We start from the raw sequence: 14,652 nt of genomic DNA, 5'->3' as shown, positions 1-14,652 counted from the left end.
GGGGTGCACTTCGTTTTACAGCCCAGCCAAGAGCCATCAGTACTCGGTATGTCGCGCGCGTTCGACGACTACTATATCGAGGACTGTGGCGTCATTTTGGCGCCAGGGGTGACGCAGAGGAGGACCGACAATAATGACCAGTTTGTCATCCTCGCCACCGTTGGGGTAGCTTTTGTGCCGACTTGCCTTTAATTCTCTTCACAAACACACACTTGCCTTTTTGTTTAAGCAAAAGCGTATGGTGGTACGTGTCTGATGACTAACGATGTACGAGGAAATTTCTTCCGGTATGTGTGGAACGTGCTCTCCAATGATGAGACCATGCAAATCGTGACATATATCGAAGTCTACATGATACTGATGGTTGTAATGTAGTGGTGAAACAAATAGATTATAAATAACAAAATTTATGTATGGCCAGAATCACAAATTGATTATGAAACATTTTCTCATAACGGTATAACACACATTTTGTATATAAGTTATCGTAATATACTGGTATTATATATTCCCGTTGCAACGCACGAACATTTAGCTAGTTAATATTTATAGTACATAATTAATACCATTAGATAGATTTTAAATCTATTTTTATAGTAAATTATTCCAAGATATACATATTGCTAATATATTCTATAAATCAAGTTAAACTTAAAAAATCTGACTGAAACAAATAACATAGTGACAAACATTTGTGGACCGATGCATCACGAAAAATGGTTTTATGGGGCGGGTACTAGCGCATGGACAACAATTAGGGGTATAGATATTATTTGTGCCATATTATTTTTATATTTTTTGTTCGGATCCGAATCAGATACAAATATTATTAAGTTGTGTCCGATAAAATTTAAATAGCTATCGACATTTTAATATCCAACTTTGAGTATACATATATATGATATATAAATGGAATACCGAATACCTGGACTCGAATACGGATCGAATCCAAACCTTCTTGGATGAATTCGAATACCGACGGATAATATTTAACTTTGATTATACATATTTACAATGTTGCACGTGCGTACATGTACCGTCTCAATTGCGTGACAGCGGCTTCCCAGTCTTGGTTATATGATCCTGCACGCTTCATTGCTTCTCAGACCGACCCCAACACGACATGCAAAAGGAGTTGCATAGTCGTTTTGCCTCGTGTATGCCAGTGTAGTCGCAAAATGCATATAAGCAATGCATTCTGTATGCCCTGGCCGAGGAGAGCTAAAAATGTGCACCCTCTCTCGCCTCAATGCATATGGCGTATGGTCGGCTGAGCATTGAATACGACATCTTTTTGCCTATACATGCCTATATGCATGTCCGGTTGGAGCCCTTTTTTTTGTGCCCACCCAAACACCGTAGCACGAACGAACTGTGCCATTTGCATGATGTTTTTTGTCTCTCCTTTGGGGCCAGTCTCAGTCACATGGAACTGTTCCTTTAAAGAAATTATGGAGAGGAGGAGAGATTTCTCAAATAATAAAAAGAGAATTACAGATACAGCATCGGGGGACTACCATTGGCCCTGATTTACGGGTACACAGAGGACTACCATTGGCCCTGATTTACGGTTACACATGAGCGAGGCTCATGTGTAACCGTAAATCAGGAGGCCGCCCGCGTTTGCGTAACGCATGACGTGATTTACGCCCTGATTTACGGTTACACAGAGTACTACCATTGGCCCTGATTTACGTCAGCAAACTCCTGTGCCCGATGTCTTCCGCTTCTGGTCTGTAGAGATCTATCCGTTCCTAGCATCCCACAATCGCCGTACAATCGTAAGAATACAGAAGGCCAGGTTACTGGGTCCTCCTATTACCCAAACATGAAGATCATTCATCATCACGATCATCCGATGGCGCTTCACACCTCGCTACTCTGGAGCGGAACGGCCGTTGTGTTGCTGTGAGTCGCCTGACGCCCTGACGTCCTGTCCTTCTTGAAGATGCAAGCCCTCCAAAACAGCTAGGAGAGAGTATACTTGCTGCTCCGAGATGTTGGGCCGAAGGGTGTGAGAAAACAAGGATGGGTGAGTGGCAGCGAGAGGCCCGGCGCCGGGCGACAGCCAGTGAAATACACCTTGGCTAAGAGAAGAAGTATATGGCATGTTTGCATGGCGAAATGTCAAAAATGTACAAAGCATAGTAATTAAAATAAATTTTTACACAAGGTTGTATAAGAGCTCAATCCTGTAACTATGTTAACTGTGCGACCGTTAGAAGGATCGACCATTTGCGGAATTTGTGCTTGCCACTATTCTCGAGCCATCCAAGAGCCTACGAAAATAGAATGCCATCGTCGCGAGTTTCTATTTGTGTTTGCTAGTATCACCTAAATTCTCTCATGTTCGAAGCTTATACTTATCCATGTTATGTGTCTTTTACTTTGAACCATTACTTATTTTAAACACCATGCTTTCGTATAAAAATGATCAGGTGATTATGTTCGAAAGTGAAGCCCGATACCCCATCAAGTAATAAAAGAAAGATAAAGACACTCACTATTTTTTTTCCTTCCGAAGCAAGGAGGGAGAGGAGGAATTCGCAACAGTGTTGTTGTTCTTCCAGAACCGCGACAGAGGTCCCAACACAAACCGATACAACAGTAGCAAATATCCTCCAAACATTCAACCATTCAGTTATCGACAGACTGATTGACCCCTCTAAAGCATGCCGAGAAAAGCTGAGTCCCGAGCCGATTCTTATCCTTGACCGGTGTCTTCGTCTCCTTACTAGCCGTGGCAGTAGTGGTGGTGGTGGCAGCGACATGGTCGTCGTCATCGATGACCTTCCCGGTCACGAACGGGGGTACGGGCTCCTCGCCAGGCGGTTCGAGCTGCCACAGCCCGGTTTCTCCGATGACCATCCCCTTGTTCCGCTCCACCCACCACGACTCCGGCACGAGGTTGTCGTCAGTGAGGAACGCGGACGACTTGTTGACCAGCGCCACGCTGCGGTGCACCTGCAGCTTGAACTCGCCGTCCTTCCCGTTCCAGCCCGCCACCGTGTGCAGGATGCCCTGCAGGTTGTGGTAGTCCCCGACGTTGGTGGAGTCGTGCTTCACGTACGGTGACTTCTTGGAGTCCACGGCCAGGAGGTCGCCGGCGTTTGCGTAGCCCAGGAGGCCGCTCGGGTACAGCGGGATCACGTCGGGCATGTTCCTGACGTGCAGCGCCCGCAGGTTGGGCAGCTCCTCGAACCTCTTCTTGAACTCCGGGTTCCCGATCTGCGGGCTCCCGAACACGATGGCCGTGACGGGGATGTCGGCGCCGCCGACCCTGGACACGCCGTTCACCGCGAAGTCGAACGCGGACAGCGTGGCCAGCGACGCGCCGAGGCTGTGGCCGGTGCACACGATGCTGAGGCTCTCGCCCTTGTACCGGGCCACCAGCTCGCGCACCGCGGCGAGCAGCTGCTCCCGCGCGCTGTACTTGGAGAAGGGCGACCGCTCGTCGCTGGAGGTGTAGATGAGGTACCACCCCTCCATCACGCGAGCGTGGCCGCGGGCCGGGTCCCCTTCCGGCAGGATGGCGTCGGGCGAGACGAGCTCCGGCTTGAGCACGTCGACCCACTCCAGCGTCCGGATGGTGCCGCGCCACGCGACGTAGATGACGCGCTGGCCCGTGGCGGCCGCGGCGGCGTCTGTGGACACGGAGACGTAGCCGATCCAGTTGGACTCCTTGTTCCACGCCTCGCGGGAGAGCGAGAACACCATGATACCGCCCGGGAACGACGACTGGGAGGTTGCGTAGAGGTACGCCGCCGGGAAGATGTCGGCGGCGGCCGGGAACAGCGTGCGGGCGAAGAGCGTGGACCTGGAGTAGCGGCAGCTGCCACAGTACTTGGAGTGGGTGTCGGAGTTGAAGGAATCGTAGGTGACCTGGCAGAGGTCGCCGCAGAGCAGGATGAGGCGGCGGAGCGTGAGATCGAGAGGATCGAGGAGGCCCTCCCAGTGCGCGGAGCCGAGCAGCTCCGGCCATGACGCGGAGCCCTTGGCGCCGCCGACCAGGGAGCTGGACAGGAGGACGCCCTGGCTCGCGTCCATGTGTGCAGTGCGGTGAGAAAGAGGATCAGCTTAGTGTACAAGTGGTCAGAACTTGTGAGAGAAGATCAGGAGAAGGGAGCTGCTTGGTTCACAGCCTCGGCTGCCACGCGCATCTGCCAGGCATATCGACCTCACCTCAGCCAGGATCCAACGGTAAAGGATACTGACCGCTGACGTATCACTACCGACCACATGGATTTCAATAATGATTGATTCAGCCGGTCACGTTGAGTGGGTCTATAGATTGACCAGTCCGACCGTGTTAGCATCGATATTAGCTGGTATCGATGAATCCGTCGGTCGGTACAAATTCGGTCTGTCCCGAGTACCCACCGTCTATTATCGTGTGTTTTTTTAGAAAAGATTAAAAATAATTATTTATAAATTGTGTAACCTTATATCTTCAGAAATCATATATTTTTATTTATGTTTTATAAATTATGTAACTTTTATTTATAGTTTATAGATAGGGCATTTGTGATTATATCCCTCTCTAACATTGCAATTGTAATTTTATCTCTCGATTTTTAACTTTGTGATTTACCTCTCTGTTTCGAAAACGAATCTGCAGTTGTCCCTCACTCTTAACACCATTAGTGAAAATCAGAATTAATGATTAAAAGATAAAAACGGGAGACATAGTAAAATCATAGTTGTAAGGTGAGAGAAGGGTATAATCACAATTAACCCTAAAATTCTCTACTAATCCTTAAGGATGGACGGAGGACGTCCACCACCGCACCGTGCCCCCGCCCGCAATTTTGGCCCCAGCGCGCGTCTTCCTCCCGCCCGCGAATCACGCCTGCGCGCGTCGCCCTCGCCGCCGGGTATCCCGCCCGCGCCAGGCACCCCGGCGCGCCATGACTCCCGCCCCCGCGCGCGCCGACACCTCCCGCCCACGCCAGACACCCCGCCCCCCCTCTCCCGGCGCGTCGTGACTCCTGCCCCCGCGCGCACCGCCACCTGGCCTGCGTGCACGAAGATGGAGCTCTGGCCGCGCGATGGGCCTATGGGCTCCCCAAGCGACGCCTCGGCCACGACCGTGACACCATCTACATGGTGAGGTGGCCTTCTGCAGCCAGGAGTGTAGGCAGCAGCAGATGAACCTCGACGAGCCCCTAGAGAAGAAGTGCTCCACTCCGGCTAGCAGAGGTGGTGGCGGCTCAGATCAGTCGGCGCCGCCCCTTCGTCCCCCACACGTCTTCGGATCTGCAACCCCCCCTGCGCGCAGGTCCGTTCTCCAGCGTCGTGATGCCTGAGATCGGAAGCGGCGGCCTCGCTCCTACCACTGCCGCCACCAAGCCCTTCGCCAAGCTCGCCGTCAAGGCAACAACCATCGCCGACATCCCGCACCTCGTCTTCCAGGCCCTCGCCGCCGCCATGTCTGGCCGTCCCGGAAGGTGCTACCTCGATATCCCGTCCGACGTCCTCCACCAAACCCTCCCCGAAGGCCCGAATCCGAGGCCACGACTCTCATAGCAGCAGCCGGCGCTAATTCGACCGCATCCGATCCTTCCCCATCAATGCACAACTCTCTTGACGAGGGAATCACCAAAGCTGCGGACCGGCTCTGGTGTGCGGAGCAGCCTCTAGTTGTGGTTGGGAAGGGTGAGGCGTATGCACGCGCGGAGGAGGCGATTCGGAAGCTGGTGGACACCACGGGCTTCCCTTTCCTCCCAACGCCGATGGGGAAAGGGGTCATGCCTGACTCGCATCCACTCCCCACCACGGCGGCACGCTCACTCACACTGGCGCAGTGTGATGTGGCTCTGGTCATCGGTGCTAGGCTTAATTGGTTGCTTCACTTTGGCGAGCCACCCAAGTGGTCCAAGGATGTCAAGTTCATTATTGTTGACATCTCCGAGGAGGAGATTGAGCTCCGGAAGCCACATTTGGGGATTGTTGGGGACACGAAGAGAGTAACTGAGATGATCAATCGGGAGATCAAGGACATCCATTCTACCTGGCAAGGTCGCACCCATGGGTCGAAGCGATCACCAAGAAGGCCAATGACAATGTTCTTAAGATGGAGGCGCAACTAGCGAAAGATGTTGTGCCATTCAATTTCATGACATCATTGCAGATCATCAGGGATGCGATCCTTGCCGAGGGGAGTCCTGCTCCAGTAGTGGTCTCAGAAGGGGCAAATACCATGGATGTTGGCAGGGCTGTGCTTGTGCAGAATGCACCAAGGACAAGACTGGATGCAGGGACATGGGGGACGATGGGGATTGGATTGGGGTACTGTATTGCAGCTGCAGTAGCTGAACCTGAATGACTCGTGGTTGCTGTGGAGGGCGATTCTGGATTTGGCTTCAGTGCAATGGAGGTTGAGGTACGAATACAAACATGACAGCTTAATCTTCTCCCTTTTTTTCTTCATTTTTTTACTAGCAAGATTCATTCGATCCATCCATTGTTTTGTTGTGTTATTACTGCTACATAAGAAACCTCACGGGAAAACGATGAGCAAGCAAAGCAAGAAGACCAAGTTGTTGCTGTTAAAAAAAATTCAAAAATAATGTATACAGTGAGAGAGAGCAGGGCCAGCTGAATCCAGCACAGATGTCGATTTCACAGGCATATCATATTGCCAGTTTTGGGTATGAACATCAAATATGCTCAGTAGCCATGTCATCGTTTAGCTCTCCTTGCTAATTGTAAGACTGGAAACTGAAACTGGTTCCTACAAGTTGTATTTCACAGGCATATCAGATTTTCAGTCTGTATACCATACATGTCGCACTCTCTAACATGGATTGGGGCTATGTTTTATTAAATTCTGATCTGTAAGTTTTGTGTATTGAATGTCTGTTAATCAATTGAAGTTTCATCGTGTTTCCAATCCAACAAAATATTTATTATATTTATATGACCAGCTATGTTCTGGCTATCAAACAATTGAAGTGTTATCATGTTTTCAATCCTAAACAAACGGACGAGATATATATGTTTCCTTTTTTGCACTGTTAAAGAAAAGTAGATATAAATATCTTACTATGTTGCTTCTTTTTTTTATCTCTAGGTTATGGACAATCAGAAAATGTTTAATACAGTCTGTTAATCTGAATTGTTCCCATAGAGTAAAAGGTTCATCCATTATTTTTTTGTTTTTCAGATGTGTGGTAATGGAGTCCGTTGCTTCGGTCGGTTTATAGCCGAGATTGAAAATCTGCAAGGGACAAATAGGTAATGCATTGCAGCATCACAGTAAAACAATTAGAATCTATATCGAAAATTTGCATATGGAATCAGATTGAGCATGCTCAACATCTGGCTCCAGGCGCAGCAATCCGCTTTGGCAAGCATGGTATCATTGCATCCGTGCAGGCCAAATATTTCATTCCATTGCTACTGTGTATTCGTCTTTATGCTTTACAAAGCAGATTGTGAATTGAAAACCCTTTTCTGAATTCCTTTTAAAAATCTCCAAGTTCAAATATCTCCTTTACTGTTGACAGCTAGATCATCTATTAGACGACGCCAACCGTGCTGGAAGCAAGATTAGGATGGAAAGGGCTGAGCGAAGCTCCTACACATTTCAATCACTGTTAGATGGCGGTGCACAGGTAGCTCTTGGTTCTGACTGGTTTATACATATTTCTACAGACACTTCCAGTAACTGAACTCTATTTTTTAGTCGTTCCCATAATAGTCAGCCACCTGGTATACTGTTATTGTCTTTCAGATTTCAGACATCAACCCCTTGCAGCTATCTGAAACTCAGTGTTTGGCCGGGGCAAGGGAGATTGGGAAGGAAGTGGAGGAGAGCGTGCTCCCGACACCGCTAGAGAATTTTCAGTTTTTTTCTCTTATATCACGTTCCTAGGAGCTTCGTGTTGTTTGCATGTGTTGATGTATATAAAAGGAAATATATCTTTTTTGTGTTCTGCCTCTAACCATTCTGAACATGTAATTTTGGATTCTTAATTTATGTATTGGTGCTACTTGGTTATGTTATCAGTTGCTGTTGAGAGGATATATTGATGCTTGACAATTCAAATATTTGTTGCTAACTTGAAGATTGTTATTTTACTTCTCATTGCAGTCTATTCTAGAAAGTGTGAGCCATGGAACAAAGCTGGTTGAAAAAAGAACTACACGCATTTACCCTGTTTTTGGTTTTATCTTATTCTTTCTTTCACGCGCTTTATTGTAGGTGGTTCAGAGTTCTGTGTATCACAAGAGGCATCTAGGTTGACCTCACTCTTCATACTACGAGCCTTTTTTCTACTTCAGCACGTTCTTTGATAGAGGACAAATTTGCATGAGGTGTTATGAACTGTAGGCGGATGTGAGCAGTGGGAGCGTTTGCGTATTAAAGTGCACTGCACTACAATACTTGTTTGTGGATGTTGAACGTTTACTTAATGTTATCTTTGTCGTCCATGCAAGAGGATCTCTATCGTGTTTCACAAGATAGGAACCGCCAAGCACCTGTTTGGTTTTGTGTAGAACTTCACGCTCCTTCCTATCCCGGATACTTTTTCCTTATTCGAATGATGGTGCCTAGCAACAACGATAGTCTGTCATCGACTTGGACGAGCAGCCATAGATCTCTCTCAACAACTTATGTGTCGTTGTAACGCACGGGCACCTACCTAGTAATATTATTAAGTTCTCTGTTTAAGCAATGAGATAGTTTATCATCTTCTCACTCTTCACTTTCTTGTTTAGTTTGTGAAATTAAATGGGTTGATCTATCACTATTTCATTCTTCATAAACCAATAATTAATAATAATATGATAAATGAGTTCATTTCACCAAACTTGTGGAATAGACTCATGATGCTCCATCCCATCTAGAATGAATTGATAATTCAAATAAGCACCCTAACGTTCGTGCCGTCAACTAGCACCCAACGATCATGAGAAGTTGAGAGCTGAAGTGAAGGGGAACCCAAGAGGCATTGACCATTTGGTACAGCCGCTCGCGAAGTACCATTACATTACCGACACTTTTCTTTGAATCACTTCTTTGATCATTAATCCTGTTCCCCGAGCAACCCGATCCGATATTCCTTAACTGCTACCTTTCCTTGCTTTTAAATAAACAACTACTTCATTTCAATTCATTTGCAAGACCCAGCTTGCTCTCCGAGGTGGCATCCCCTCCTAAGCGAAATACTAGAGTAGAGGGCTTCCCGTCTTTACTTGCTTCTGGTTGATGACAGCTACATCCTTAAGGGCATGCTCGCTTACACTAATCTAGAAGGGGATTGGAGGGGATTAAATCCCCTCCAAGTTAAAAATGACTAGGAGGGGATTTAAACCCCTCCAATCCCCTTATGGATTGGTATAACCGAACAAACCCTAGCTGGTTTGACAACCCTTGCTAGCTTCTTGTGCATTGTACAACACGTGGAAGACAAAATCAATGGCCATAGATCATGCAAAACCGGAACATCAATGCCAAGCCAGCAGCATATATTATACTGTCTTGACGCTGAAGGCTGCAATTGATATGTACTAGTGTCTGACACGCGCGCTGCACGCTAGTTTTTTATCGTCCTATTAAAATATGTACATTAAAAAATGTCAATGTATATAATAGCACATGTATAGCATAATATTGATAGTTATTTTGCCACACAAACAAACGGAAGGTACAATTATACATACACAGTCTTTCTACCGGTTCGAAATTTTTCGTCTTCCAAAATTTACAGGTTGTAATGATCATTTAGCTTGAGTAAGTAGTACCAAAATTTACATGTTGTAATGTTCATGTAGCTTGAGTAAGTAGTGAGAGCACCTAGAGGGGGGGGGTGAATAGGTGATCCTGTAAAAACTTAAATCTTAAAGCCACAAACTTGATTAAGTGTTAGAGCAATAAAGTCAAGTGGCTAGAGAGGAGTTCTTGCGAAACACAATAACCACAAAAAGACCAACACAGAGAGGCACAGTGGTTTATCCCGTGGTTTGGCCAAGTCCAACACTTGCCTACTCCACGTTGTGGTGTCCCAACGGACGAGGGTTGCACTCAACCCCTTTCAAGTGGTCCAAAGACCCACTTGAATACCACAGTGTTTCTCTTCCTTTCACTATATCCCATTTGCGAGGAATCTCCACAACTTGGAGTCTCTCGCCCTTACAAAAGATGATCACAAATGAACACGGAAGTAAGGATGGGATGAGCAACACACACAAGTCCACAGCAATACGCACACACACGGCCAAGACTTGAGCTCAAATGAATATCACAAAGTTCTCACTAGAACGGAGCTCAAGTCACTAAGAATGTCAAACGAGTGTGCAAAGACGAAGTGTGAATGATCAAGAATGCTCAAAGTATGCTTGGTGTTCTCCTCTATGCGCTTAGGGGTCCCTTTTATAGCCCCAAGGCAGCTAGGAGCCGTTGAGAGCAATCCAGGAAGGCAATTCTTGCCTTCTGTCGACTGGTGCACCAGACAGTCCGGTGCACCACCGGACACTGTCCGGTGCAGATTTCTTTCCTATTCTGGCGCAGCCAACCGTTGACGATTTGGAGCCGTTGGCGCACCGGACACTGTTCGGTGCACACCAGACGGTCTGGTGCCCCCATCAGACCGTTGGCCCGGCCACGCGTCACGCGCGGATTACGCGGCCGACCGTTGGCTCGACCGACCGTTGGCTCACCGGACAGTCCGGTGCACCACCGGACAGTCCGGTGATTTATAGCCGTACGCCGTCGTTCAATTCCCGAGAGCGGCCTTTTCACCAGAGCCAGCCTAGCGCACCGGACACTGTCCGGTGCACCACCGGACAGTCCGGTGCACCACCGGACAGTCCGGTGCACCCAGACTGAGCAGAGTCTTGGCTGCTTGAGCCAAGTCTTTTCCATTTGTCTTTTCTCTGATTCTAGCACTTAGACAAATATGTTAGTACACAAAAACCAATGTACTAAGTCTAGAATCATACCTTTGTATTGATTTGCACTTTGTTCACCATTTGGCATAGTTTTAACACATAAACATTTGTGTTGGACATTTAATCACCAAAATACTTAGAAATGGCCCAAGGGCACATTTCCCTTTCAATCTCCCCCTTTTTGGTGATTTATGCCAACACAACAAAAAGCAACATATAGAAGTGCAACATCACTGCAAATGAGAACAAGAATTTGTTTTGATTCAAATTTGGCATATTTGGATCATTCTTTGCCACCACTTGGTTTGTTTTTGCAAATCAAACTCAATTTCCTATCTCTAAGTCAAATTCACTTGTCGAGGCATAGAGAAAGGTATTCCAAGAGAAATTGATCAAAGATTCAAAAACTCCCCCTTTTTCCCATAATCAAATAATCTCCCCACAAGAGACCAACTTTTGACAAGAAGAGACATTAAGAGGATTTTGACAAAACAAAAACTCTAACTCTACTATTTTCAAAATTCTCAAGTGGTAGCTGATCCGTTTCTTGCTTTGGCCTTATTTTCTCCCCCTTTGGCATCAAGCACCAAAACGGGATCAATCTTGGCCCTTAAACCCCATTACCTCACCCAAAATCTTCAAATAAGAGTAAAAGACAATAAGAGTATGGAGATGAACTTGGAGTAAGTTACCCTCTCATCGGAGTGCAGTGGAAGTCTTTCATGGTCCAAGTCTACCTTTCCCTTTCAATCCACCTTTGAGACTAAATCAAGCAAGCTCAAACACATGGTTAGTCTCAAAGGGTCAAGTTGTAGCACATCTCCCCCTAAATATGTGCATCACTCACACATGGACTTTTGAGGTCCGGGGAGTGCTTGTACAACTTGAACACCATAAATAAACAACAATATGCATAAAGGAACATGATCAAAGGCATAAGACACATGTATGCTATAAGTCAATCCAAGTTCCGTGAATCTAAGACATTTAGCTCACTTCGCAGCCTGCAAAAGGTCTTCTCATCTAAAGGCTTGGTGAAGATATCGGCTAGCTGGTTCTCGGTGCTAACATAAAACACTTCGATATCTCCCTTTTGCTGGTGGTCTCTCAAAAAGTGATGCCGGATGTCTATGTGCTTTGTGCGGCTGTGTTCAACAGGATTATCCGCCATGCGGATATCACTCTCATTATCACATAGGAGTGGGACTTTGCTCAGATTGTAGCCAAAGTCCCGGAGGGTTTGCCTCATCCAAAGTAGTTGCGCGCAACACTGTCCTGCGGCAACATACTCGGCCTCAGCGGTGGATAGGGCAACGGAAGTTTGTTTCTTAGAACTCCAAGACACCAGGGACCTTCCTAAGAATTGGCACGTCCCTGATATACTCTTCCTATCGACCTTGCATCCAGCATAGTCAGAGTCTGAATATCCAATCAAGTCAAAGGTAGACCCCTTTGGATACCAGATCCCGAAGCAAGGCGTAGCGACTAAATATCTAAGAATTCGCTTCACGGCCACTAAGTGACACTCCCTTGGATCGGATTGAAATCTTGCACACATGCATACACTAAGCATAATATCTGGTCTACTAGCACATAAGTAAAGCAAGGAACCTATCATAGACCGGTATGCTTTTTGATCAATGGACTTACCTCCTTTGTTGAGGTCGACGTGTCCGTCAGTTCCCATTGGAGTCTTTGCGGGCTTGGCATCCTTCATCCCAAACCGCTTGATCAAGTCTTGCGTGTACTTCGTTTGGGAGATGAAAGTGCCGTCCTTGAGTTGCTTCACTTGGAACCCAAGGAAGTAGTTTAGCTCGCCCATCATCGACATTTCAAACTTTTGAGTCATCACCCTGCTAAACTCTTCACAAGACTTTTGGTTAGTAGAACCAAATATTATGTCATCGACATAAATTTGGCACACAAATAAGTCACCATCACAAGTCTTAGTGAATAAAGTTGGATCGGCTTTCCCAACCTTGAAAGCATTAGCAATTAAAAAGTCTCTAAGGCATTCATACCATGCTCTTGGGGCTTGCTTAAGTCCATAGAGCGCCTTAGAGAGCTTACACACGTGGTCGGGGTACCGTTCATCCTCAAAGCCAGGGAGTTGCTCTACGTACACCTCCTCCTTGATTGGCCCGTTGAGGAAAGCGCTCTTCACATCCATTTGGAACAACCTGAAAGAATGGTGAGCGGCATAGGCTAACAATATGCGAATTGACTCTAGCCTAGCCACAGGAGCAAAAGTCTCCTCAAAGTCCAAACCTGCGACTTGGGCATAACCTTTTGCCACAAGTCGTGCCTTGTTCCTTGTCACCACCCCGTGCTCGTCCTATTTGTTGCGGAACACCCACTTGGTTCCCACAACGTTTTGCTTGGGACGTGGCACCAATGTCCAAACTTCATTTCTCTTGAAATTGTTGAGCTCTTCCTGCATGGCCAACACCCAGTCCGGATCTAGTAATGCCTCTTCTACCCTGAAAGGCTCAATAGAAGAGACAAAAGAGTAATGCTCACAAAAATTAACTAATCTAGAGCGAGTAGTTACTCCCTTGCTTATATCACCCAGAATCTGGTCGATGGGATGATTCCGTTGAATCGTCGCTCGGACTTGTATTGGAGGGGCTTGAGGTGCTTCTCCCTCCATAACATGATCATCTTGTGCTCCCCCTTGATCACACGCCTCTTCTTGATGAACCTGTTCATCGTCTTGAGTTGGAGGGTGCACCATTGTTGAGGAAGAAGGTTGATCTTGCTCCTTTTGTTTCTGTGGCCGCACATCTCCAATTGCCATGGTGTGTATTGCGATCGTTGGAACGTCTTCTTCATCTACATCATTAAGATCAACAACTTGCTCTCTTGGAGAGCCATTAGTCTCATCAAATACAACCTCGCTAGAGACTTCAACTAAACCCGATGATTTGTTGAAGACCCTATACGCCTTTGTATTTGAGTCATAACCTAACAAAAACCCTTCTACAGCTTTGGGAGCAAACTTAGAATTTCTACCTTTCTTCACTAGAATATAACATTTGCTCCCAAAAACACGAAAATATGACAACATTGGGTTTATTACCGGTTAGAAGCTTATATGACGTCTTCTTGAGGAGGCGATGAAGGTAGACCCGGTTTATGGCGTGGCAAGCCGTGTTCACGGCTTCCGACCAAAATCGCTCGGGGGTCTTGAACTCTCCAAGCATCGTCCTTGCCATGTCAATGAGCGTCCTGTTCTTCCTCTCTACCACACCATTTTGCTGTGGTGTGTAGGGAGCGGAGAACTCGTGCTTGATTCCTTCCTCCTCAAGGTACTTCTCCACTTGAAGGTTCTTGAACTCGGACCCGTTGTCGCTCCTTATCTTCTTCACTTTGAGCTCAAACTCATTTTGAGCTCTCCTTAGGAAGCGCTTGAGGGTCCCTTGGGTTTCTGTTTTATCCAGCAAAAAAATACCCAAGTGAAGTGGGAAAAATCATCAACAATTACTAAACCATACTTACTTCCCCCGATGCTAAGGTAGGCGACGGGTCCGAAGAGGTCCATATGCAGCAGCTCTAGGGGTCTTGATGTAGTCATCACGTTCTTGCTGTGATGAGCATTTCCCACTTGTTTACCTGCTTGACAAGCTGCACAGGGTCTATCTTTTTCGAAAGTCACATTTGTTAGACTTAACACATGTTCTCCCTTTAGAAGTTTGTGAAGGTTCTTCATCCCCACATGTGCTAAACGGTGATGCCACAACCAGCCCATGCTAGTCT

At 46.8% G+C, this 14,652-nt stretch overlaps 1 protein-coding gene and 1 pseudogene across 1 annotated transcript; one reads left to right on the top strand and one right to left on the bottom strand.

The window, feature by feature from the left end:
• Positions 1-2,477: 2,477 nt before the first annotated feature.
• LOC103651272 (phospholipase A1-II 5) lies at positions 2,478-4,171 on the bottom strand. The gene has a single exon (XM_008676892.3). It carries the CDS (start codon positions 4,045-4,047, stop codon positions 2,638-2,640), a length of 1,410 nt encoding a protein of 469 aa, XP_008675114.1. The 5' UTR covers positions 4,048-4,171; the 3' UTR covers positions 2,478-2,637.
• Positions 4,172-5,298: 1,127 nt separating this feature from the next.
• Positions 5,299-7,876, top strand: LOC103652521 (2-hydroxyacyl-CoA lyase-like; annotated as a pseudogene).
• Positions 7,877-14,652: the final 6,776 nt, after the last annotated feature.

Source organism: Zea mays, chromosome 3 (genome assembly GCF_902167145.1).
Source record: "Zea mays cultivar B73 chromosome 3, Zm-B73-REFERENCE-NAM-5.0, whole genome shotgun sequence".
Classification (NCBI taxonomy): Eukaryota; Viridiplantae; Streptophyta; class Magnoliopsida; order Poales; family Poaceae; genus Zea; species Zea mays.
This window is presented reverse-complemented; position numbering and strand designations above follow the sequence as displayed.